The following is a 26,753-nucleotide window of genomic DNA, read 5'->3' as shown; positions in this document are numbered from 1 at the left end:
ATTACAAGTATTGTTTTTGTGTGCCACAAGGATGCTTCAATATTGTTTGATCCTGTATCTACTTGTTCATATGTGTCATCATACTTTGTTTCTTGTCTGGATATGCCTCGTGGTTCTCTTGATGCTCATGTGCATATTTCTATACCTTTGGGTGATTCTATTATGGTGGATCGAGTTTATTGGTCATGTGTGGTCACTATTTGCGGTTTTGAGTCGAGGGCGGACTTTCTATTGTTAGATATAGTGGATTTTGGTGTGATTTTTGGTATGGATTGGTTATCTCCGTACCATGTTATTCTAGATTATCACGCTAAGACCATGACGTTGGTGATGCCTAGGTTACTAAGGTTGGAGTGGAAGGGTTCTTTTGGTTGCACTCCTAGTAGAGTGGTATCATTTTTTAAGGCTCAATGGATGGCGGTTAGTGATGATACTCCTATTGTTGAGCCAGTTCCGGTAGTGAGGGAGTTTCCAGATGTGTTTCCAGCAAGCCTACTGGGCATGCCACCCAATAGGGATATTGATTTGGCACCGGGCATGCAGTCTATCTCTATTCCTTCGTATCATATGGCTCCAGCGGAGTTGAAGAAATTGAAGGAACTGTTGCAAGAGTTACTAGATAAGGGGTTCATAAGGCCTAATGTTTCGCCTTGGGGTGCGCTAGTGTTGTTTGTTAAAAATAAGGATGAGTTTATGAGAATGTGTATTGACTATCAATAGTTGAATAAGGTAACCATCCAGAACAAGTATCCATTTTTGCGTGATGACTTGTTTGATCACCTTTACGGTGCCAAGGCATTCTCGAAGATTGACTTGATATCGGGGTATCACCAGTTGAAGATTAGGAATAAAAAGATCCCTAAGACTGATTTTCGCACTCGTTATGGACATTATGAGCTTTTGATGATGTCGTTTGGGTTGACTAATGCCCCAGAAGCTTTCACGCACTTGATGAACAATGTGTTCCAACCGTATATGGTTTCCTTTGTCATTATGTTCATTGATGATATATTGGTATATTCCCGTAGTAAGGAATACCATGAGCAGCATTTGAGGATCGTGCTCCAGAATTTGAGGGAGAAGAACCTATATGTTAAGTTCTCCAAGTGCAATTTTTGGTTAGACTCGGTGGAATTCTTGGGTCATGTGGTATCTAGTGATGGGATCACGATGGAACCAACAAAGATTGAGGCAGTTTAGAGTTGGCCCAGACCTTCTACTGCTACAGAGATCAGGAGCTTCTTAGGTTTGGCTAGTTACTATCGTCGCTTGGTAAAGGGATTTACATCTATTGTCGCCCTCTTAAATAAGTTGACTCAGAAAAGCGCTCCATTTAGATGGTTGGATGAGTGTGATGAGAGCTTTAGAAGCCCAAGGCAGCCTTGGCTATAGCTCCAATGTTGGTTTTGCCCTCAGGATTGGCTCATATATGGTTTACTGTGATGCTTCGCGGTTGGTATTAAGTGTATGTTGATGCAGGATGGTAAGGTGATTGCCTATGCATCGCGCCAGTTGAAGCTCTATGAGAAGAACTATCCAGTGCATAATATGGAATTAGTATCTACTATACACGCGCTCAAGATCTCGAGGCATTACTTATATGGCATGTCTTGTGAGGTGTATATGGATCATCAGTGTCTTCAGCATCTACTCACGCAAAAGGATCTGAACTTGAGGCAGTGGAGGTGGTTGGAGCTTTTGAAAGACTATGATATCACCATTCTTTATCATCCAGGGAAGGACAACTTTGGCCAAAAAGTTGACCCAGGCCCACATCTCGGAATCGGGTAAAAGTCACAAAAATACAAACACCCATACGATATCGAATTCACCCATACCAAAATTACGGAAATCTGACACCAAATTGCCACTCAAATCCCCAACTCTTATTTTCAAATCCCTAGGCCCAAATCCTCGAATTTCACCTCAAAAACACGTTATCTAGTCGAAATACTCAATGATAATTCAATATTATTGACTAACAATGATCACAAATGACTTACCTCGAGTTTCCCGTGAAATCCCTCTAGAAAATCACCTCAACCCGTGTTGGAAATGACCAAAAATACCAAAATCCCACAACCCCTCTGATTTTATTCTGTCCAGGGGTTTTCGCATTTGTGGCTCACTTGGCCGCATATGCGGTCTCGCAGATGCGAGGGCTTCGACGCTTCTGCGGCTCAGGGCGCTTCTGCGGACTCGCTTCTACAATGAGGCTGCCCTTTCCCATTTTTTGCTTCTTCGCTACCATGCTCGCTTCTGTGAGCTCGCACCTGCAAGCAAAATTCCGCAGGTGCGATTGCACTGAAGGTCAAAATATCTAAATTTTTCCTTAAGTCCAAATTTGACCCGTTAACCATTTGAAACTCACCCGAGGCCCCCCGGAACCTCAACCATATATACCAATAAGTCCAAAAACACAATACAAATTTAGTTGAGCTTCAAAATCACATCAAACAATGCTAAAACCACGAATCACACCCCAATGCAAGCTTAATGAACTTTAGAATCTCAAACTTCTACATTCGACGCAGAAACCTATTGAATCATGTCCGATTGACCTCAAATTTTGCACATAAGTTATAATTGACATTACGGACCTACATCCACTTTCGAAATCAGAATCTGACCCCAATATTAAAAAGTCCACTTCCGGTCAAACTTCCCAAAAATCATCTGATTTCCAACTTTCGCTAATTGATGCTGAAATGACCTACGGACCTCCAAATCATTATCTAGACACGCCCCTAAGACCAAAATCAACATACGAACCTGTTGGAACCTTCAAATCCTGATTCCCAGGTCGTTTACTCAATAGTCAAACCTTAGTCAATTCTTCCAACTCAACGCTTCTGAATCAACTCTGAGCTTCCCAAAATTCAATTCCGACCACACTTACAAGTCATAATACCTGAATGGAAGCTACGCAAGGCCTCAAACCACCGAATGACGCGCTAGAGCTCAAAATGACCGGTCGGGTCGTTACACTGCCCTCCCCCAGCCTTAATTTCTTCTTCATGATCGCGACGTACACTTTACGAACGCGAAGCTTTATAGTCCTCTCCTATCACAAATGCGGCCCTATCTCTGCGAACGCGAAACACAAAATTTCCCCAAGCTGAATCCTTCATCGCGAACGAGAGAATATGTCTGCGTTTGCAAAGAAGGAAACCAGCATTAGCAATTTCGGACTTAACTCTGGGTAGTCCGAAACACACCTGGGACCCTGTCCAATTGCACCAACAAGTCCATAAATGTAATACGGACCTGCTCGAACCATCAAAACACACAAAACAACATCGAAACTACGAATCACACCCTAGAACCAAATTAATCAACTTATGAACTTCAAACTTCTTCAACTAGCTCCGAACGCGATGAATCATACTTAGACAACTCGGAATGATGCCAAATTTTATGCACAAGTCACAAATCACCATATGAACCTATTCCTAGGCTCAGAATTCCAAACAAACATCGATAACACCAAAGTCTACTTCAAAACAAATTTAAGAAACTCTAAAACCTTCAAGGCGCCAACTTTCAACATTAAGCGCTGAAATGCTCCTGGATCACCCAAAACTCGGTCCTAACACATGCCCAAGTTCAAAATTATCATACAAACTTATTGGAACCATCACATTCCAGTTCTGAGGTTGTTTACTCAAAATGTTTACTCAAGTCAATCTTAGCCACCTTAGGCCACTATTAAGGAACTAAGTGTTCTGAATTCAACCCGAACGCTTCCAAAACCAAAACAATCATCTTCGTAAGTCATAAAACAGTAAAAGCACATATGTAAAGTCTTAAATAAGGTAACGGGAATCTAAAAAGCAAAACAACCGGTCGGGTCATTATATCAATTGTGTAGTGTGCTTAAATTGTGTAAATGTAAAGTGCTCAAGAATAGTGTAATCTATTGGTTGACTCGAGGACAAACAACGGTTAAGTGTGGGGTAGTGATGTTCGCCTATAAATGTATATTTTATGATTAAATGTTTTAATGATTAAATGTGAGACTTTTGAGCTTAATTGTGTCTATTTTATATGTAAGATTGTTTAAGGATGAAAATGCATGAAGGTTGAACTCATGGATGTCAAATATACGCAAAACATGCATGAAAAGGCAAAAAATTTTGACCAAGCGCCAGAGTGTGCGACGCCTAGTCCCGGGCGAGATCAACCGAGCCTCGCGAGCTCTGAGACTTGGTCCTTTCCTAATCCGTGCATTAAACATTTTCTACTTGGATTTGGGCTTGAGGACTCCGACCCTAACATATAAATACCCTCCAAATGTGATTAGTGAGGGTTTGGTCACTTTTGGATGCGAGAAAAGGCAAAGAAACACAAACGGAGCACGGAATTCATCGATTCTTCCATATTTCATCTAGTATTCATAGCTTTTATGTTTAAGAACTACATTTTTATTATTGTCATGAACATAAGTGGCTAAGAACCTCATTATTCTGGGGTTATAAGTCGTTATTGACTATGGTAGTTTGACGGTTGATTGTTTTTCTTGATTTATCGTATTAATTTGTTTATTTAATGTTGCACTTAATTGTTCTATTGCATAGTTAACAATAGAGTACTATCTACAATTTATAGTTAAACTCGAAAGTGGGAACTATAGATTGCATATAAGATTGAATATAGCAAGTTCTTGAATCCGGGCATTGGAGAATGAATTCGAGATTAGGATAGACATATTCTCGTTTCCTTACTTGGTTATTTTTGCAAGAAATCTACATGCATTCATGTTAATTCTAACTCTATAGACACATAGTATTAGGTTGGCTTGAATAGGCGAGCGAAGCGTCAAAAGAACTTAGCGATCATAATAAACCATGTTAATTAACAAATTAGATAAATCAAGTGATTAAATTAACCGAAAGAACGCAATAGGAGAGACATTAATCCCATAACCCCAGAATATTTCCATCTCATTGAATTCTTTCTAAGTATTTGTTTGCTATACTTGCGATCTTGTCTTCTTATTTGCTTATTAGATTTGTAGTAATTTAGTTAATAAAAATCACAATCACCTTCTTCACAATCACTTGAGAAACAAATTTATAAATAGTTTAGATTGGAAAATAGTTGATCATAAATCCTCGTGGGAATGATACTTTCTCATCACATTATTACTTGTCGGCCGCGTATACTTGCTTGTGCATTTTGACCCAACATTGTCTTAGTCAACATTTAGAGTAAACGACCTCAGAACAAGGATTTGATAGTCCCAATAGGTTTGTATGATGATTTTGGACTTGGGCGTGTGTTCGATTCTAGTTTCAGGTGATCCGGGAGCGTTTCAGCGCTTAATATTGAAAGTTGGCCCCTTGAAGGTTTTAAAGTTTCTAAAATTTGATTTGAAATATACATTGGTGCTATCGATGTTTGTTTGGGATTCCGAGCCGGGAATAGGTTCGTACGGTGATTTGTGACTTATGCGCGAAATTTGGCGTCATTCCGAGTTGTATGAGTATGATTCATCACGTTCGAAGCTTGTTCAAGAAGTTTGAAGTTCTTAAGTTGGTTAATTTGGTTTTAGGGTGCTATTCTTGGTTTCGATGTTGTTATATGTTTTTCAAGGCTTCGAGTAGGTTTAGATTATGTTTTTGAACTTGTTGGTGCATTTGGACGGAGTCCCGGGTGGCTAGTTTCCTTCTTCGCGAACGTGGAGGAAGCTTCACGTTCACGATGAAGGAATTGGGCAGGGAGACTTTTGCTCTACACGTTCGCAAAATAGGGGTTGCGATTGCGATGCTTTGCAGCCGCTAGCCTTCGCATTCACGATGGATAGGTCGTGTTTGTGTAGTGGGAGGCCAACTTGGGGGAGGATTCAGGCTTTGGCCTCGCATTTGCGAAGGTCCCCTCGCGTTCGCGAAGGGTAAGTCACCTTGGTCATCACGATCATGGTGGACCTGTCGTGTTCGCGAAGAAGACTTCCCTAGGCATTGGCTGGTTTGCCTTCGCGATCGCGGGGCTCCTATCGTGATCAGAAAAAAAAGGCGTCACTGGGCAGAAACTTTTAAAAAGTCGGGATTAAGCTCATTTTCTCCTTCTTACACATTGGTTTGGCCGATTTCAGAGCTTCTTGGAGGTAAGTAATTTCTACATAATGTGAGTTTAATACATTGTTTGTGGGTAGATTTTGACATAGAAATTGTGGAATTTTGGACTTTGTTAGAAAACATAGGGTTTTGGTAAAAATGGGATTTGGCCACAAAATGTTTCACAACCAAATTCTCAACTTGTTGTGATGGCGCCTATTATAGAACTAGCCAAGCCGACAATCACAAAATAACTACGCATTTTAAATTAAACGCATGATGTACTAAGTTTAACATTAAAAAATGTCATACATAATCGATAAGAACAACTGCGACTCAACTACAAAAAATCCCCCAAAATTCGGGTGTCACCGAATACATGAGCTACTAAGTGTCAACACAGTCTAAATCTCTAATACAACTATCTGAAAGATAGAACAGTACAAAATAAATCTGAAAAGAAGGAGAGTCGAGGTCTGCGGGAGTCAAAGCAACTACCTCAATAGTCTCCTAGCAGATACTGCTCCGAGTCTAGCAACCACTGGGTCTAGAGTGCTCATAATCAATTCTTATACAGTTCAGCAATATAGACATGCTCTCAAGTTCAACAATTTAAGCGCAATGCAACACAGTAATAAACTCAGGTACTCACATTCTCAGAGTGCTCAATCTCATTCATCACGCACAATCGCTCAGCACACTCAATCGCTCAATACTCTCAATCACTCAGCACTCTCACTCAACACTCGCACTCAGCACTCAACGGTACCTACACTCACTGCTGGTATGTCAGACTCCGGAGGGGCGGATCCTACCCAAGAGCTAATATAAGCCAATATGGCATGTTGCGGCGTGCAGCCCGATCCCAAAAATATCACTCGCAAGTCGGCCCTCAAGCCCCAACTCACTCATCAATCTCTCTAGCCTCTCGAGCTCACAAATCTCATGCCAATCAGCCCAAACAATGATAACATGATGTAACAATAAATGATAACAAAGACTGAGATATGATATGCAAATGATTAATGTGACTGAGTATATAATTGCAATTTTTAAGCAAATAACTCAATAGCAGAAATGACCTCAGTAGGTCCTGACTGAATAAGCATATTTCCTAAACATGATATCTAACATGGATGGCAACTCAATTACTCTAACACGTAGGGATTACATAAATAGAAACAAGATTTGATAACTATATAGTACCACGAACTCAACCGAGTCACAATTACCACGGTGCACACCCACACGCCCGTCATCTAGCATGTGAGTCACCTCAACACCAACCATATAACACGAAATCTAGGGATTTATAGCCTTAGTACCAAGTTTAGAAGTGCTACTTACCTTAAACCGCGCAAATCACAACTCCAACAAGCCCTTGCCTCGCGAATCGGCCTCTGAAGGACTCGAATCTGGCCACAAACAACTTAATACAATCAATACAAGCTATAGGAATCGATTCCATATGATAAATCTATGTTCTTTAACCAAAATCAAAAAGTCAACCAAGAAGGTCAATCCCGGGCCATGTCTCAGAACCCGACAAAATTCACAAAATATGAATATCTATTTAATAACGAGTCCAACCATACCAAAATCATCCAATTCTGATCACAAATAGATACTCAAATCCCCAAATATTACTCTCCAATACATGGACCAAAGTGATCAAAAATCAATTACCTCTTCAATCTAGGTGAAAACCCTTTAAAGAATCGCCTCAATCCGAGCTCCCAATGTCCAAAAATGAAGAAACTACCCTAACCCTCGTTTATATCTATTCTGCCAGGCATCTCGCACCTGCGATCACTTGCACCGCTTCTGGTATCACTTCTGCGGTCAATAATCCGCTTTTGCAGAAGTCACTTAAGGGACGTCCAACCGCACCTGCGGATGTGCTTCTGCACAACACCATCCGCTTCTGCGACCACCCTTTCGCATTTGCGAGCTCGTAGGTGTGGAATCTTCCTCACACCTGTGAAAACACCCCAAATCACCCAGAACTGCATATGCGACCCCTTGGCCGCTTTTGCGGCTACGCACCTGCGGCCAAATTCACGCAGGTGCAGTGGCACCAGATCTAAACACACCAGCAATTCTCAAGTCTAAAATGCAAATCCAAGTTCAATCTGAATCACACCCGAGGCCTTCGCGACCCCATCCAAACATACCAACCCATCCTAAATCATCATACGGACTTAGTCAAGGTTTCAAATCACATCACATAACACCAAAAACATGAATCGCGCCCCAATTCAAGCCTGAATTTTCAACTTCTACAATCTATGCCGAAACCTACCAAACTATCTCCGATTGACCTCAAATTTTGCACATAAGTCATAAATGACACAATGGACCTATATCAACTTTTGGAACCAAAATATGAGCTCGGCATCAACAAAGTCAACTCTCGGTCAAACTTCTCTACTCTCCAAACATCAACTTTTCCAATTTTTGCCATTTCAAGCCAAAACCACCTACGGACATCGAAATCAATATTCGGACAGACTCCTAAGTCCATAATCACCATGCAAAGCTATCGGAACTATCAAAACTCTATTCTGCAGTCCTTTACACATACGTCAACATCCAACCAACTCTTTCCACTTAGGCTTCCAAACTTTGGACTACGTATCCCAATTCATTTCGAAAAATCTCCGGAATCAAACCAACCATCCCGACATATCACATAATAACAAAGAGCATAAAATAAGAAATAAATGGGGGAATGAGGCTGCAATACTCAAAACGCCCGGCCGGATCGTCAGAAAATTGATGTTAGAAATTGGTAAAAATTATATATTTGAGTTCACAGGGTCATGGGTAACATTTATCTACGAAAATTTACAGAATTCGGGCACGTGGGCTCGGGGGTGACTTTTAGGAATTTTCCGAATTGGGTTGGGTAATTACTCTAATAGTTAAATTATGAACTTTTGGGGCATATATTGATTAGTTTGTACGACCTTTGGCTAGTTTCGGATTGCTCAGCATCGATTTGAGGCAATTAGTGAGATTGGAGAGCTGAGTAGTGAACTTATAAGTGAGGTAAGTCTCTTTCCTAATCTTGTAAGAAAGAATTGTCCAAGTAGGTACTTTAATTGTTATTTGCTAATTGTTGTGGGTCCTACGTATGCACAAAGTGATGAGCGTCCGTACGTAGTTAAATTCATGTTATGCCCGGGTCTTAGGACCTTGCCATGCAATATTTGTGCTACTTGAACTCTACTTGTTGGTTAAATTACTTAAATTATAATTAAAAACTGATAGAGATTATGTTGAGTCGCGCTCAATTACCTTGGGCTTTTGGCGGAATACTTAAGTGTTAGTAGAAACCATGCCTCTTTTATGTGCCCATCTCTGTGTTATAACTATATGTTCCATATTCCGCATAGTTTCCCTATTCTTGTGGATCGGCCTGTATGGCTCAGCCTGTGCTATGAAATAGCATTGTGGATCGGGCCAAACGACCTCGACAATATGATTGAGATGCATCTGTGGTTTGCGTCGGTCGACCCTCAGCAGTGTACATGTTATTATGGATCTGGTTGTACGACCTCATCATAACTCGTGCGTAATATTGCTAGGAGTTCGAATATACCTGATATTTCCTTAAAGACTTGAGAATTGATACTTACTTGAGGGTTCTTATTTGTTGAAATGGCATGTAATATTTGGGGACTTTAATTTGATATTTTGTTAAAGAATCACGTCATTTATTATTTCTTATTCCATTTTTATTGTTGTATTTCATGCCTATTTATAATTCTTGCACTTTATTTATTGACCACTAGTAAGTGTCGATGTCGGCCCTCGCCACTACTTCTTCGAGGTTAGACTAGATACTTATTGTGTACGTGTTGGTTTACGTACTCACACTACACTTCTGCACTAATTGTGCAGGTTCTGCGGCAGGTACATCTGGTATCCATTCGGGTGCGCATCCCCACTATTCGGAGACCTAGTGGTGAGCTGCTTCCCATGATCCGATCTGCAACACCCAAAGTCTCATCCTTGTTGTATTTACTATTTCTGTCTATTTTATTTCATACAATAGTTATAGGGATTTGGTATATTCTATTAGATTGTTCATGCACTTGTGACACTGGTTTTGGAAATTACTAGTAGATGTTTATGGTTTTGCCTAACATTGTTACCATTTCATTTTTATGTCTTATTTATGCGTTATATCACCATGCTCTTTTATACTTAGTTTCTTTATTAAATAAAAAATTATGTTTTCAAAAGCAATAAAATGAGTAATTAATTTGATAGTTCACTGTTGGCTTGCCTAACAGTGACGTTGGGCGCCATCACGGCCTATAGTGGGTTTGGAGTCGTGACAACTTGCCAGAACTAGGTGGTACATAGTCAGAAACTCTAACTAAATACATGAGAACATCTAAAAAATACAGTACCGTGTAAAATACATAAACAATAGAAATGAAACAAGAGGTGACTCTGAGGCCGGTTGTCAGATCACGAAGGGATACCTTGAAGTCTCCGAATATGAAATTCCTCACTGCAATCAGCCCGATCTGAAGTACCTGAATTACATAAAAATGTGCAGAAGCATAGTATGAGTATACCACAATCGGTACCCAGTAAGTATCAAGACTAACCTCAGAGAAGTAGTGACGACGTTCAAGTCGTTTGATACTCATTAGGCAAATAACATGTGTAGTGAATATATCAAAGAAGACGGATAACAAAAAATATGATGGAAAATAGTAACAACAACACCTTTACAGCATGTGATAACAACTCTAAATAATAAGCCATCTTGGATCCCAAAACATCAAATAAAGGTGAGGCATGTGATAACACGTCAAATGCAGTCATTAACTCAAATAAGGGCAAAACAGAAGCTTTTAGAAATAATTATTAAATAAAATCAATAACCCCATCTCAACACAATCATAACAACAATAAGGACACCCCGAAGTATCATATAACATCATCAACAATGCCACCCTTATTACGCCGCATGTCAACATAAAAATAATATGCCACCCTTATTTCACCACATGCACATATAGCCACCCTTCTTTCGCCATGTGGGCAGCCCGAGTTAACGCCACCCTTATTTTGCCCCACACGCATAATAATAGATACAATCGCACGAGAAAAACCTTGTGCTGACACCCCCCATCAATCTGCTCAACATGTCTATAAGTGCCACAGTACCACAAAAAAAAATAATGCCAAGTGCTACAATATCACAACAATGGTACCAAAGTTTCATTAAAGTATAAGTTCGCAACTTTCAATAACCGTGCACAAGGACATAACAAAATAATCATAGAAGCGGAGGGGTGTTCAATAATAAAGCACGACTAGGGCTAAGTAAATTAAATGATCATGATCAAATAGTCATAAAAAGGATCTCAACATGTTTCATTTAAAGTTCATTATCACATTAAGGCATATTAATAGCCTATAGTCTATTCCGGTCAAAATCACACGTAGTACCCGTATACACGCTCGTCACATCATGTATCATCACTTATCACATCATAGAAATCAACAATTAGGACTAGAACCTAAGAGCTATTTTTTTCACACAAGGTTAAGCAAGATACTTACCTCAAAGAAGCTAAATAAATACTCTATGAAGCCCTTCCCGCGTGAAACAACCTCTAGACGGCTCGAATCTAGCCAAAATAACTTAATATCATAAATAAAGGCCATAAGAAACGATTTTGAATAATAAAGATTCAATCTTTAATGAAATAAAAAAGACAACCCCGAGACCGCACCCGAGAACCCCACAAAACTCACAAATTCCGAATACCCATTCCGATACGAATCCAACCATACTAAAATCATCCAATTCCGACCTCAAATCAACCTTCAAATCACCAATTTATGTTTTAGAATATATTTACTAAAATCCCCAATTTTTTCAATTTGATTCATCCAACAATCACTAGATTCAAGGTTGGAATCATGAAATATAAAACAAATCCGAGTCAAGAATACCAACCCAATCCAAACCGTGAAAATCCCCTCCAAAATGTCACAATACCGAGCTCTCTAACTCAAAAAATGATAAAATAATAAAAGCCCTTGAAATAGAGTATTAATAGGTCTGCCCAAGTATACACATTGCCATCACGGCACAACCCCCAGCTATATCCTCTTCTATACGAACACGACACACATGTCGCACCCCATTTTCTCGCGAAAGCGGGTTTTGATGTGTGTCAACTCTTTTAAATGTGTATTAAAAGAGGAGAGTTGCCACCTAGCGATTTTGAGGTACGTTAGGGAATCTATTTGCAAATAACTCTATTTTAGCTAGTCCGTGTCACCAAAGATCTGGTAAATGCTCAAATTACCTCAAAGAGAAGATGTTAGGCACTCTTCGAGGTCCACAACAGTGGGTCCCGGTCGATTTTATGCTATGTGGGGATTATTGAACTATAGTTATCCTGTGTGATCATGTAAATTGTAACAAGGAGTCCAAAACATCCAATTAAAAGATGAAACAGGTATTAAGGAGACTGCATATGTGAAAGAAATGGGTTGTAATTGATACAACCTTTGAGGATTACAAGATATATCCTAGTTCGATCTAAGTTCGCACAAATAGATGTATAAACAGGCTATGGGGGGGGGGGATCTTAAGTTTTTTAGCCTAAAGCATCACCCCGTGCAATATAAATAATACTTCGCAACTCCCTTAAAGGTAAGGGTTGCTCATATTATTCAGCGGGAACAAACTATCATCTCCTGCTACCCAATTACTATCTTGAAGTTGTTTACCTAAAAGTGTTCTAGTTCAATTCTAAACTGTGCCCTATGCGTGTTTACCTATCCTATTCCTATGGTCCAAGAGGCTTTGGAACTACTATTTTGATAGTTCTAGACTTTCCTTAGGCCTCTCAAAATGAGAAAACTAAGCGCGCAATCAAAATAAATAGAACTACACATAATCAACACCAAAGTCTCAAGTTCACCTCCTCATATAGACACAAATTCATGTTGTTCAAGTAGGCAGACAGTTATGAGCGACATTCATATTATTAGGCAGGCAACAGTAGATAGGCAAGCTTGGAGTCAAGGTATATTAAGTTATTCAAGACCTATAGGCATGATTTCTATGTGATTGAACGATTTAAAAGTTGACATAAAGTCCTATATGCAGTATTTCTAGGCAGATTGTCATGACAAAAGCGACTGATTTTAATATATGATCCTATTAAAGATCCTATAGGAATGATTTATAGGCGAGTGATAACACCCTATAGACATGATCTCTACATGATTTGCGTTTGGGCAGTGAAGCTATTAAAGGTGCAGAATTACTCATTTTTGACTCTACAGGCATGCTCTCTAGACAGACTGTGTGGTAAGAAGATAGCGATAATAGCAGTTTTGATTATTTGAATCGAAATCATATAGTCATGGTGTCTACACAATTAAGAGAAAGCATCAAACTATGCAATTTCAGTTATTCCATTGATATCCTATTAAACATGGTATCTAGTTGTAACAATGAGCAATTAACAAGTCTTATTTTAATTCCTATAGACATGCTTTCTAACATTTGCAAGTTAAGACATTGAATTAACCCTAAGTCATGTTTCTAAAGTCAATAGGAAAGAAAAGCAACACATGGTATAGATAATTCCCAAAGCGGGGCATGGTGAGCAAATAAACAAATTAAATCCCTATAGACATGTTTTCTACCCATTAATGCTAGGAATAGAATATCACAGCCCCCCAATTTTCAGTAATCCCCAGCTGTTTGTTATTACAAGTTATTACAGGCCCATGGAGAAATAATACAAGATAACAGATTACATATTGAATAAAATACAAGCCCGATGAAGTAATCACAAGCCCCATACAGAAATAACCCAGGAATATCGCAGGCCATCAATGGTTTTAATCCTCGCACAACAGCAGACATGTATGGCCCAACACTAGGCCCAACAAATGACTTACTTAGCTAAACAACTTAAACACTTAATTCTTTAAGTTGTAGCTAACAATAGCTCTAACCAAGGTATATAAACATGATCATACTAAATTGAAAGACACACAAGATACATATGAGACAAGTTTATGCTTGTGATTCTAGAAAAAAGGTTCAAATGTGACAGGGTTGACCAGCACATGATAATAAACTATTTCAAGGAGTTTCAAGAGGAAGCATGATTCAGGGTCAGCCTAAAGGGCCTTAGATGAGGGTCTAGCAGAATCATAAACAATGAGTAAACAAAGCACAGACTTAACATGAAAACCAAGTGAAAACATCCTATCAGAATAAGTTCAGGATCGAGCAATCACTTAATTGAACAGGGTAGAACTTTATCATGCTAAACACTAGTCACAATATAAGAGACATGTCAATTTTTAAAAGTAAGACAAACATGCATCAAATCTAGTAATAGTTGGACACATATAGCAGAAAAGGCTAGTTAAAGGTTTACAATAAAGGTTTTAACTAATACTGAAGAATACAGAATTGATCAAGTCAACAAACACACAATAAAAACACAAATTACATGAGAACAGGTCCTAACGAACAGTAGAACCCCAGGAAGGTAGCAGGTTAGGCACGAATGACTTAGAAGAATACTTCCTAGACTATCATAACAATCCAGAACAAGGCATAGAGGCAAACTCATGATTAACATCAAGTATCAGCATAACACAATAGACTAATCAAGTTTAGGAGAACCAGAAATCATTTATGCTAGAACATGTGATAAGTACTTCTCATAACTAGAATCCGGGCAAGTTCAGTATCGAGACACAAGAAGACATTAGATCAAGAAACGTTACAAGAAAGGTGGCATAGTAGAGCATTATTTCACAGAAGTTTTAGAGACATGAGTACACAAAACACATAATACGACGAAAGAGAATGAACTTGTTGTGGCTAAAGCGACTTACCAGTTGCAGATCAACAAATAAGAAAATAAGAAAAATAGTCCCAGTAGTACTTGAAGAGCAAATAGAGCAATAGAACCCTAAACTCAATGCGTCAGAGTTCCCAAGGGTTTCAGATGAACCCCGAGCAGTGCTCGCACTGAGAAGGTCAGCTAAACAAATTTCGGTGGCCTTAGCTTTCAGCCAGCCAAGAGCCAAAGTTTCTGAATAAGGTGAGTGAGTAAGTGAGGTAGTAGTAATGATTTTTCCGTCCGTTTTAGGGGAATTGAGGGAGGGGTTCATATAGTGTTCGATTCGTTTAATACAGTAAAAGTTAAATACCAATCACAACATAAAAATAAGGAAAGAATCACATTTAGAACCCATTCCAAATAGGAATAGGTAAAAATCAAACAAACCCTAATTTGACAGGAAGTCACAATTAAGCTAAGAATCCTGGTGAATCGGACCCATACGAACTTGTTGTGACTGAATACAGACGGATTACTGTCTAAATCTCGAAGATTGATTATGATTGCACTTGATTTTGAGAGGTGATACTTGCAAAAATCATGCAAGAACTATGTATGTAATGACCCGACCGATCATTTTACTTTCTAGATCCCAGTTCCCCTAAATAAGACTCCATGTATGTGCTTTTACTATTTTATGACTTGCGGGGATGGTTAGTTCCAGATTTGGAAGGGTTCGGGTTAAAATAGGAACGGTTAGTTCCTTATTTGGCTTTTTCAAAGGCTAAGTTTGACTTTGGTCAATATTTTGAGTAACCGACCTCGGAACCGGGATTTCGGCGCTTAAGGTTGAAAGTTTGCTTATTGAAGTTTTAAAAGTTCTTTAAATTTGGTTTGGAGTAGGTTTAGGTGTTATCGAGGTCCGTTTGGGCTTTCGAGCCATGGAATAGTTCTATATGGTAATTTAAGACTTGCACCGAAAATGTGGTATCATTTCGAGTAGTTTAGGTATGATTCGGCGCGTTCGGAGCGAGTTGGAGGAACTTGAAGTTCATAAGTTGATCCTATTGGTTTTGGGTTGGGATTCTTAGTTCTAATATTATTTTCCGTGTTCCGAGGGTGTGAGAAAGTACTTTTTATGCTTACGAGCCTAGGGCCGCAAAAGCGCAAGGGAGGGGGGCTAACTCGTGGTCGCATATGTGAGGAAAGGGCCGCATTTGCGGAGTCGCATGTGCGAGATTTATACTGTAGAAACGGCCTGGGACATGGGCCTGTAGACCGTAGAAGCGATGACAGTGTCTGCTTCTACGAGGAAGCGACCGTAGGTGCGCTTGAAGGCTGGCCCCGCAGATGCGACCTGGCTTCTGCAAAAGCGGTTCCGCAGATGCGGTTGACCGTCCGCATAAGCAAAATCACTGAAGGCAGTGAGGTCGTTTAAGACGGGCTTACACCATTGTTTTGACTCATTACTTTCATTTTCTTGGGCGATTTTGGGGCTTTTGGAGAGGGGTTTCCATCTAGCTACTTGAGGTAAGTAATTTCTATCCAATGTGAGTTAAATCCTTAGATAATGGGTGGATATTAACATGAAAATTTGTGAAAATTATTAGTTTAGATGAATAACCCTAGGTTTTGATAAAAATGGGATTTAACCACGAAAATGGTTATGGGATTGAGTACAATTATATATTTGAGCTCGTGAGGTTATGGGTAACAATTTTGTTGAAAAATTTCGGAATTCGAGAATGTGGTCCCGGGGGCGAATTTTTAGAATCTTCCAATTTGGGTTGGGTAATTACTCTAATAGTTAAATTATGAACTTTGGAGCATATATTGATTAATTTTTATAACATTTGTCTAGTTCCGAAATTTTTGGCACCGAGTTGAGGCTTTAGGGCGAATTTGAGACCGAAAAACGAGCTTTGAGACAAGGTAAATCTCATGCCTAACCTTGTAATAGGGAATTTACCCCATAGGTGCTTTAAATTGCTAGTTGCTTCTAATTGTGGGGGCTACGTACGCATGATTTGACGAGAGTCCGTGCATAGCTAATAATCATGCTTATGTCCGGGTAGTTTGGGACCCGAATCATGAAATATTTGTAATGTTTGCACCCTACTTGTTAATTAAAGTGCCTAAAGTATATTGGAACTTGTTAGAGGAATTGTAAAGGACCGAATTTCACTCACTTGAGTTCTGGCGGGTTACTTGACCGTTAATAAAAATTGTGTTTCATTGTACATTAGCCTTGTATTAGCTCTTAAACCGGTTATTTATAAAGTATCATCTCTTCTTGTGGAGCAGGCCGAATGCCTCAGCAGTAGGTAGATGCATCTATGGTTTGTGATGCTCGACTCTCGGTAGTGTACACATTATTCTGGATCGGCCGTACGACCTCGGCATAATCGTGCGTGATAACTCTCGAAGTGTAATCATATATTTGATATCCTTCCCCGGCTTGAGAGGCAAAATTATATAAGATGGAAAATTATTTGGAACTTACCAAGTGTGAAAGGATTATTTACTTTCTTCTTGTTATTGAGTTATTGTCATTAATTAAATAACCCGTGCTCATTTAAAATTCTGTATTTCTTTACTATTAGCCCATAGTAAGTGTCGATGTCGACCCCTCATTACTACTTCTTCGAGGTTAGACTTGGTACTTACTGGGTACATGTCGTTTATGTACTCACGCTACACTTCTGCACTAACCGTGCATGATCTGAGGCAGGTGCATCTGGTGGTCCTACCGGCATGCATCCCAGATATCCCTAGATCTAGTGGTGAGCTGCTTCCTGAGCCGTTCTGCAGCCCTTAGAGTCTCTCTTTTGTATTTATATTCTGTCTACTTTATTTTGGACAACAATTAGAGTTTTGTATATTCTACTAGTTGCTCATACACTTGTGATACCAGGTATTGGCACACACACTAGTAGACTTTATGGTTTTGGAGTACTTATATCATCATGATTGCCATTCAAATGTATTCATTTCCGTTATTAAATTTCCCACTCCTTAATTTATTATTAAATATAATTTAATTACTTGAAAAACTTATTAAAAGAGAAATAATATGGTTTAGTTGACCGTTGCCGTGCCTAGCGGCGACGTTGGGTGCCATCACGGCCTAAAAAGGAAATTGGGTCGTGACAACATGGTATCACAGCACTAGGTTCACGTAGGTGTCACAAGTTATGAGCATGCCTAATATAGTCTTACGGATCGATGCAGAGACGTCCATACTTATCTTCGAGAGGCTATTGGGTGTTAGGAAACTACTCTTTTTTTATCTCCTATCGTGCAATTGATATGGTACAAAGTGTCTTTCATTTATTCTCTCACAGATGGTGAGAACGCGCGAAAGAGATGTTCCAGACCATGGATGAGTTGCTCCCTCTGATGCTAGAGGCCGAGGCTGGGGGAGGGCTCCAGCCCGTGGTAGGGGACAAGGATGTCCTAGAGTTGCTCCAGCTATGCCACTAGCAGATCTATTAAAGGACCCTATTATTGAGAAGAAGGGCGAGGTATTTGCAGCAGATCTAGCCCCGGTGCATTGCATGTCCGCGCCGGGATTCCAGGAGGTCATGGGCTGTATGCTGCTATTCATGGATTCTATGACCCAACCTGGTTTATTTCCAGCAGACCCAGCCACATCTCAGGAGGGAGGGGGAGCACAGACTCCTACCGCTTAGGCTCCAGGGCATGCAGCTACCGTGTATCAGACCCCGGGCGCACTACTCGTGGGTGGAGCTCAGCCAGTTACAGCAGTTATACCTGAGCCCAGACCAGCGGCGGCCAGCGATCCGCAGAAGCTATTGGACAGATGGACTAGGCTACATCCTCCTGTCTTTGGGGGTGAGCAGCACGAGGACCCCCATGACTTTATTGATCGGTACAGGGATATACTACACAACATGAGGATATTGGAGTCCCGTGGGGTGGATTTTAGTACCTTTCAGCTGGAGGGCAGGGCCCATGGATGGTGGCAGTCCTATCTTCTTAGCAGACCAGCCGGTTCTCCTCCCATGACTTGGGATCAGTTTACATGCCTTTTCTTGGATAGATATATTCCACCCTCTCAGAGGGAAGAGTTGCGGTTTCAGTTCGAGCAGCTCCAGCAGGGCCAGATGTCGGTGACCGACTATGAGGCGAGATTCTCTGAGTTTTCCCACCATGCACTTATTATACGTCCTACCGATGCAGAGAGAGTGCGGAGGTTTGTTGTCTGGTTGCACTCTGGAATCCAGGCCAACATGGCTCGAGAAGTGGAGATGGGGACTTCTTACGGGCTAGTTATAGAGATAGCTCGGAGGATCGAGGGTATCCGTCAGTGGAGCTGAGAGTAGGCGACGAGGGATAAGCGATTTCGATAATCTAGAGAGTTCAGTGGTGCCCCAGCTGGAGGCAGGGGTTAGTTCGTGAGGGGTCAGTCTAGCAGGCCCACATATCCAGCACCGCCGCCTCCTCGGGGTGCTCCAGTGCGACCTTATTACAGTGCCATGCCAGAGAGTTCTTACCGCCCGCCAGCTATTCAGGGATCCTCCAGTGGGTATTCAAGCCATTAGGGTCAGACTTCAGTTCAGCAGTCCACCGTACCGAGAGGTTATTTCGAGTGCGGGGACCATAGTCACGTGTAGAGGTTCTGCCCCAGGCTTTGGGGCAAGGCTGTGCAGCAGGGTCAACAGCCTATGATTCCAGCACCAATTGCCCCACCAGCCTTCCCGCCGCCTAGAGGTGGAGGGCAGGTGGGTAGGGGTCGTCCTAGAGGTGTAGGCCAGCCAGGAGGCACTCCAGCCAGATTCTATATTTCTAGCCAGACCAGATACAGTGGCCTCAGATGTCGTGATTACAGGTACTATTTCTATTTGTGGTAGGGATGCTTCGGTAATATTTGATCCAGGGTCTACATATTCATATTCATCTCTGTTTGCTCATTACTTGGGTGTTCCTCGTGAGTCCTTAGGTAATCCTATTTATGCGGCCACACCAGTGGGCGATTCTATTGTTGTGGATCAGATCTATCGGTCTTGCATTGTTACATTCTATGGTTATGAGACTAGAGAAGATCTTCTGTTGCTTGATATGACCGACTTTGAGGTCATCTTGGGCATGGATTGGTTGTCTCCATATCACGCCATCCTTGATTGGCATGCCAAGACTGTTACCTTGGCGATGCCAGAGTTGCCTAGACTGGAGTGGAGGGGTTCATTTGTCAGTGCATCTAGTCGGGTTATTTATTTTCTGAAGGCTAGGCACATGGCCGAGAAGGGTTGTTTGACTTATCTAGCTTATGTTCGGGATACTACTGCAGAGACTCTGTCGATCGATTCAGTGCATGTAGTCAGGGAGTTCTCTGATGTGTTCCTTTTTGATATCCCAGGAATGCCGCCAGATAGTGATATTGATTTTTGTATTGATTTGGCTCCAGGTACCCAACCTATATCTATTCCATCGTACCGCATAGCTTTGAAAGAGTTGAAAGACTTGAAAGAGCAACTTGAGGAGTTGCTAGCAAAGGGGCTCATCAGACCGAATGTGTCGCCTTGGGGTGCACCGGTGTTATTTGTGAAGAAGAAAGATGGGACTATGCGGATGTGCATTGATTACTGCTAATTGGACAAAGTTACCATTAAGAACAAGTACCCGTTGCCACATATTGATGATTTGTTTGACCACTTGCAGGGTGCTAGGGTGTTATCTAAGATCGACTTGAGATGGGGTACCATTAGCTGAAGATTCAGGATTCCGATGTCCCGAAGATGCCTTTCTGGACTAGATATGGCCATTATGAGTTTATAGTGATGTTTTTTGGCTTGACTAACGCCCCGACGCCATTTATGGATTTGATGAACCGGGTGTTCAGGCCTTATATTGATTAGTTTGTCATTGTCTTCATTGATGACATTTTGATCTACTCACGTAGCATGGAGGAGCACGAGCAGCATTTGAGAGTGGTGCTTCAGACCTTGCGGGAATAGAAGCTATATGCTAAGTTCTCCAAGTATGAGTTCTGGTTGGATTCCGTGGCATTATTAGGGCATGTTTCATCAGGCGAGGGTATTAAGGTAGACCCCAAGAAGATCGAGGCAGTTCAGAGTTGGCCTCGTCCTACTACATCGACTAAGATCAGAAGCTTCCTAGGGGTAGCAGGTTATTATCGTAAGTTTGTGGAGGGATTCTCATCTATTGCAGCACCTGTGACTAGATTGACCCAGAAGGGTGCTCCGTTCCGATGGTCCGTTGACTGTGAGGTGAACTTTCAAAAGCTCAAGACCGCATTGACTTCAGCACCGGTGTTAGTGTTGCCTTCCGGTTCAGGGATGTATACTATGTATTATGATGCTTTGCGCGTTGGTTTGGGTTATGTATTGATGCAGGAGGGGCGAGTTATTGCATATGCTTCCCGTCAACTGAAGCCCCACGAGAAGAATTACCATGTACACGATTTGGAGTTGGCTGCAATTGTTCATGCACTTAAGATCTGGAGGCACTATCTTTATGGGGTGTCCTGTGAGGTTTACACCGATCATCGCAGCTTGCAGCATATGTTCAAGCGGAGGGATCTCAATTTGAGGCAGCACATGTGGCTCGAGTTACTAAAAGATTATGATATTAGCATCATTTATCATCCGGGCAAGGCAAATATAGTTGCATATGCCTTGAGCAGAAAGGCGGAAAGTATGGGTAGTTTGGTATTCATTTCAGCGGAGGAGAGGCCACTAAATTTGGACATCCAGTCCTTGGCTAACACACTTTTGAGGTTGGATATTTCAGAGCCCAGCCGAGTTCTTGCATACGTCATCGCTAAGTCTTCACTATTCGAGCAGATCAAGGCTCGCCAGTTTGATGATCCGCACTTGTTGGTTCTCAGAGAGACAGTACTACATGGTGGTGCAAAGGAGGTTACTCTCGTTGAGGATGGTGTTCTGCGACTCCAGGGCCGCCTATATGTTCTTAATGTTGATTGCTTGAGGGAGAAGATCCTAGAGGAGGCACACAGTTCTCGGTATTCTATTCATCCAGGTGCTACAAAGATGTATCGTGACCTGAGGCAGCATTATTGGTGGCGGCGGATGAAGAAGGACATAGTTGAGTATGTAGCGAGGTGCCTTAATTGACAACAAGTTAAGTATGAGCATCGGAGGCCAGGTGGCCTACTTCAGCAGATGACTATACTCGAGTGGAAATGGGAGCACATTACTATGTACTTCGGAGTTGGGTTGCCGTGGACCTTGCGGAAGTTTGATGCAGTTTGGGTCATTTTTGACAGGTTGACCAAGTCGGCACATTTTATTCTGGTTGTGACCACATATTCTTCAGAGAGGTTGGCCCAAATTTATATTTAAGAGATTGTTCGGTTTCTTGGTGCACCTGTCTCCATTATATTAGATAGAGGCCCTCATTTTACCTCGCATTTCTAGAGGGAAATACAGAGTGATTTGGGGACCCCGGGTAGAGCTCAGCACAGCCTTTCATCCGTAGACCGACGGGCAGTCGGTGCGGACAGTTCAGATCTTTGAGGATGCTCAGAGCATGTGTGATTGACTTCGGAGGATAGTGCGATCGATTCTTGCCTTTGGCCGAGTTTGCTTACAACAACAATTATCAGTCTAACATTGAGATGGCTCCATTTGAGGCTTTATATGGTTGGCTATATCGTTCTCCCATCAGATGGTTTGTGCCCGGCGAGGCTAGGTTATATGGTACTGATTTGGTGAAGGATGCCTTGGAAAAGGTAAAGTTGATTCAGGAGTAACTTTGCACAGCACAATCCAGAAAGAAGTGTTACGCAGATCAGAAGGCGCATAATTTATCATTTATGGTGGGTGAGAAAGTTCTCTTGAAGGTGTCGCCGATGAAGGGGATCATGAGGTTCGGAAAGAAAGGCAAGTTGAGTCCAAGGTTTATAGGTCCATTTGAGGTGTTGAGGCGATTTGGGGAGGTTTCTTATGAGCTTGCTTTGCCTCCCAGTCTATCGAGAGTTTATCTGATTTTCCACGTGTCTATGCTCCGGAGGTATCATGCTGACGGGTCGCATGTGTTAGACTAAAACATGATTCAGTTAGATGAGAGCCTGGGTTATGAGGAGGAGCCAATTGCCATTGTTAATGGGCAGGTTCGCCAGTTGAGGTCCAAAATGATTTCTGCAGTAAACGTTTAGTGGAGGGGCCAACCAGTCGAGGAGGAGATTTTGGAGGCCGAGGAGGACACGTGGAGCAGATATCCACACGTATTCAGCACTCCAAGTATGATTCTAGACCCGTTCGAGGTCCAACGTTTATTTAAGAGGTGGATAATGTAACGACCCGACCGATCGTTTTTCTTTCTACATCCCTGTTCACCTAAATAAGACTCCTCGTATGTGATTTTACTGTTTTATGACTTGCGGGGATGGTTAGTTCAGGATTTGAAAGGGTTCGGGTTAAAATCGGAACGCTTAGTTCCTTAGTTGACTTTGGTCAACATTTTGAGTAAACAACCTCGGAACCGGGATTTGATGGTTCCAATAGGTTCATATGATGATTTTGGACTTGAGCGTATGTTCGTCTTGGGTTATGGATGACCCAGGAGCGTTTCAGCACTTAAGGTTGAAAGTTTGCTTATTGAAGGTTTAACAGTTCTTTAAATTTGGTTTGGAGTAGGTTTTGGTGTTATCGAGGTCCGTTCGGGATTCCGAGCCGGGGAATACTTCGGTATGGGCACGCAAAATTTGGTGTCATTCCGAGTAGTTTTGGTATGATTCGGCTCGTTCGGAGCGAGTTGGAAGAACTTGAAGTTCGTAAGTAGATCCTATTGGTTTTGGGTTGCGATTCTTAGATCTGGTGTGCCCGCATCTGCGAGCTTTTGGCCGAAAATGTGAGCTCGCAGAAGCGAGCCCAGGGCCACAAAAGCGCAAGGGAGGGGGGTTGACTCGTGGTCGTAGATGCGAGGAAAGGGCCGCATCTACGGAGTCGCAGGTTTGAGATTTATACCGCAGAAGCGGCCTAGGACATGGGCCTGTAGACCGCAAAAGCGGTGACATTTCCGCAGAAGCGGACACGCTTCTGCGTGGAAGCGACAGCAGGTGCGCTTGAAGGCTGGCCAAGCCTGACCACAGATGAGACCTGGCTTCCACAGAAGTGGTTCCGCAGATGTGGTTGACCGTTCGCAGAAGTGAAATCACTGAAGGCAGTGAGGCCGTTTAAGATAGGCTTAAACCATTGTTTTGACTCATTTCTTTCATTCTCTTGGGCTATCTTGTGGCTTTTGGAGAGGGGAGCTACCTGAGGTAAGTAATTTCTATCCAATATGAGTTAAATACATAGATAATGGGTAGATTTTAACATGAAAATTTGTGAAAATTATTGGTTTAGATGAATAACCCTAGGGTTTGATAAAAATGCAATTTACCCATGAAAATGGTTATGGGATTGAGTGAAAATTATATATTTGAGCTCGTGAGGTTATGGGCAACAACTTTCTTCAAATATTTCCTGAATCCGGGCACGTGGGCCCGGGCGTAAATTTTTAGAATCTTCCAATTTTGGTTGGGTAATTACTCTAATAGTTAAATTATGAACTTTGGAGCATATATTGATTAATTTATATAACATTTGACTGGTTCCGGAATTTTCGGCACCGAGTTGAGGCTTTAGAGCAAATTTGAGACCGTAAAGCGAGCTTTGAGATAAGGTAAGTCTCTTGCCTAACCTTGTAAGAGAGAATTTACCCCATAGGTGCTTTAAATTGCTATTTGCTTCTAATTGTGAGGGCTACGTACGCACGAGGTGACGAGAGTCCATGCGTAGCTACTAATCATGCTTATGCCCGGGTAGTTTAGGACCCGAATCATGAAATATTTGTAATGTTTGCACCCTAATTGTTAATTAAAGTGCCTAAATTATATTGGAATTTGTTAGAGGAATTGTAAAGGACCGAATTTCACTCACTTGAGTTCTGGCGGGTTACTTGACCGTTAATGAAAATTGTGTTTCGTTATACATTAGCCTTGTATTAGCTCTTAAACTGGTTGTTTATAAAGTATCCTCTTTTCTTATGGAGCGGGCCGAATGCCTCGGTAGTAGGTAGATGCATCTATGGTTCATGCTGCTCGACTCTCGACAGTGTACATATTATTCTGGATCGGGCCGTACGACCTCGGCATAATCGTGCGTGATAACTCTTGAAGTGTAATCATATATTTGATATCCTTCCCTGGCTTGAGAGGCAAAATTATATGAGATGGAAACTTATTTGGAACTTACCATGTGTGAAAGGATTATTTACTTTCTGCTTGTTATTGAGTTATTGTCATTATTTACATAACTCGTGTTCATTTAGAATTCTGTATTTCTTTACTATTATCCCATAGTAAGTGTCGATGTCGACACCTCGTCACTGCTTCTTCGAGGTTAGACTTGATACTTACTGGGTATATGTTATTTATGTACTCACGCTACACTTCTGCACTAACCGTACAGGATCTGAGGTAGGTGCATCTGGCGGTCCTACCGCTGTGTATCCCAGATATCCCGAGGTCTAGTGGTGAGCTGCTTCCTGAGCCGTTCTGCAGCCCTTAGAGTCTCTCTTTTGTATTTATATTCGGTCTACTTTATTTCGGACAGTAGTTAGTGTTTTGTATATTCTACTAGTTGCTCATACACTTGTGACACCAGGTCTTGGCACACACACTAGTAGACTTTATGGTTTTGGACTACTTATATCATCATGATTGCCATTCAATTGTCTTCATTTCAGTTATTAAATTTCCCACTCCTTAATTTATTATTAAATAGAATTTAATTACTTGAAAAACTTACTAAAATAGAAATAACATGGTTTAGTTTACCGTTGGCTTGCCTAGCGGCGACTTTGGGCGCCATCACGGCCTATAAAGGAAATTGGGTCGTGACAATGTAATACCGCGAGCGTGTGAGTAATAATGGTGTAATGTAAATAAGGTAAGCAGATCGTGAAAGGATTCCATAACTTAGCCGGATTCAGAGGGGATTTGGGAGGAGGCGGCTAGGGTTTTAAAGGAGAAGAAGAAGATGACTGTGTATAAGGGCGGCCGGTTGGAAATAATGGTTAAGGGTTTGGGGTTATGCGGCTATAAGGAGAGAGGGGGAAGTACTGTGAGCCATTGATCTTGAGAGATCAACGGCTGTGATTTTAAAGAGAGGGATGGGGCCGGTAAGTCGGGTCCCGACCGAGTTGGAATAAAAGGGGTCTTTTGGTTTGGGCCGGGGGGATTGGGCCAAGGGTTTTGAGGTGTTTGGGCTAGTAATTTGGTCCGAAAATCGGCCTACTTTAGGCCTGATTTTAAATAAATAAAATTAAAGGAAAACTATATTAATAAAATAGCTAAATAAATAAACAAATATTGTTTATGCAACTTAGTATTTTAAAAATAATAACTGAAGATTGTAAAAATATAAAAATGTTGTTTTGATTCAAATAAACCAATAAATGCAATCAATTGAAAAGTATAGGCTGCTATTGCAAATATTGTAAATAATAAGAAACAATACAAATATTATTATATAAAATAAAGTAAATTATTATAAAATATGCACGTGGGTATAAATAATAAATTTGGATGATTAAATCAGCCCAAAATAATTTAAACGGATTATTAATAAATATTTTAATAATAAAAATGCAAGAAATCAATTTTAAACCTTTAAAAATTATAGAAATTATTTATATGACCCCTATAAGTTGGGTAATAGTGCAAAATGATATTTTTGAAGTATATGAATCACATTATAAAATATGAGGGCAAAATTGGGTATCAACGGTTGCCCTTATTTACCCGAGAATGATGAAAGAATTATCGGGTAAGGAAAATGATAACCAA

At 41.1% G+C, this 26,753-nt stretch overlaps 1 protein-coding gene across 1 annotated transcript; it reads left to right on the top strand.

Annotated features, from left to right (window-relative positions):
• Window positions 1-21,594: 21,594 nt before the first annotated feature.
• LOC138907630 (uncharacterized) lies at window positions 21,595-22,670 on the top strand. The gene is made up of 2 exons (XM_070198233.1): window positions 21,595-21,920; window positions 22,586-22,670. Exons 1-2 carry the CDS (start codon window positions 21,595-21,597, stop codon window positions 22,668-22,670), a joined length of 411 nt encoding a protein of 136 aa, XP_070054334.1.
• Window positions 22,671-26,753: the final 4,083 nt, after the last annotated feature.

This window comes from Nicotiana tomentosiformis, chromosome 3 (assembly GCF_000390325.3).
Source record: "Nicotiana tomentosiformis chromosome 3, ASM39032v3, whole genome shotgun sequence".
In the NCBI taxonomy this organism is placed as follows: domain Eukaryota; kingdom Viridiplantae; phylum Streptophyta; class Magnoliopsida; order Solanales; family Solanaceae; genus Nicotiana; species Nicotiana tomentosiformis.
The sequence above is the reverse complement of the archived record's forward strand: the minus strand, read 5'-3'. Positions and strand labels throughout refer to the sequence as shown.

Excerpts from the sequence above, each read along its gene's own strand:
- LOC138907630 (XM_070198233.1), top strand. The coding sequence starts at position 21,595 with ATGGGTAGTTTGGTATTCATTTCAGCGGAGGAGAGGCCACTAAATTTG. Across the intron at positions 21,921-22,585 it reads GAGGAGGCACACAGTTCTCG|ATGGTTTGTGCCCGGCGAGG; the intron begins GTATTCTATTCA and ends TTCTCCCATCAG.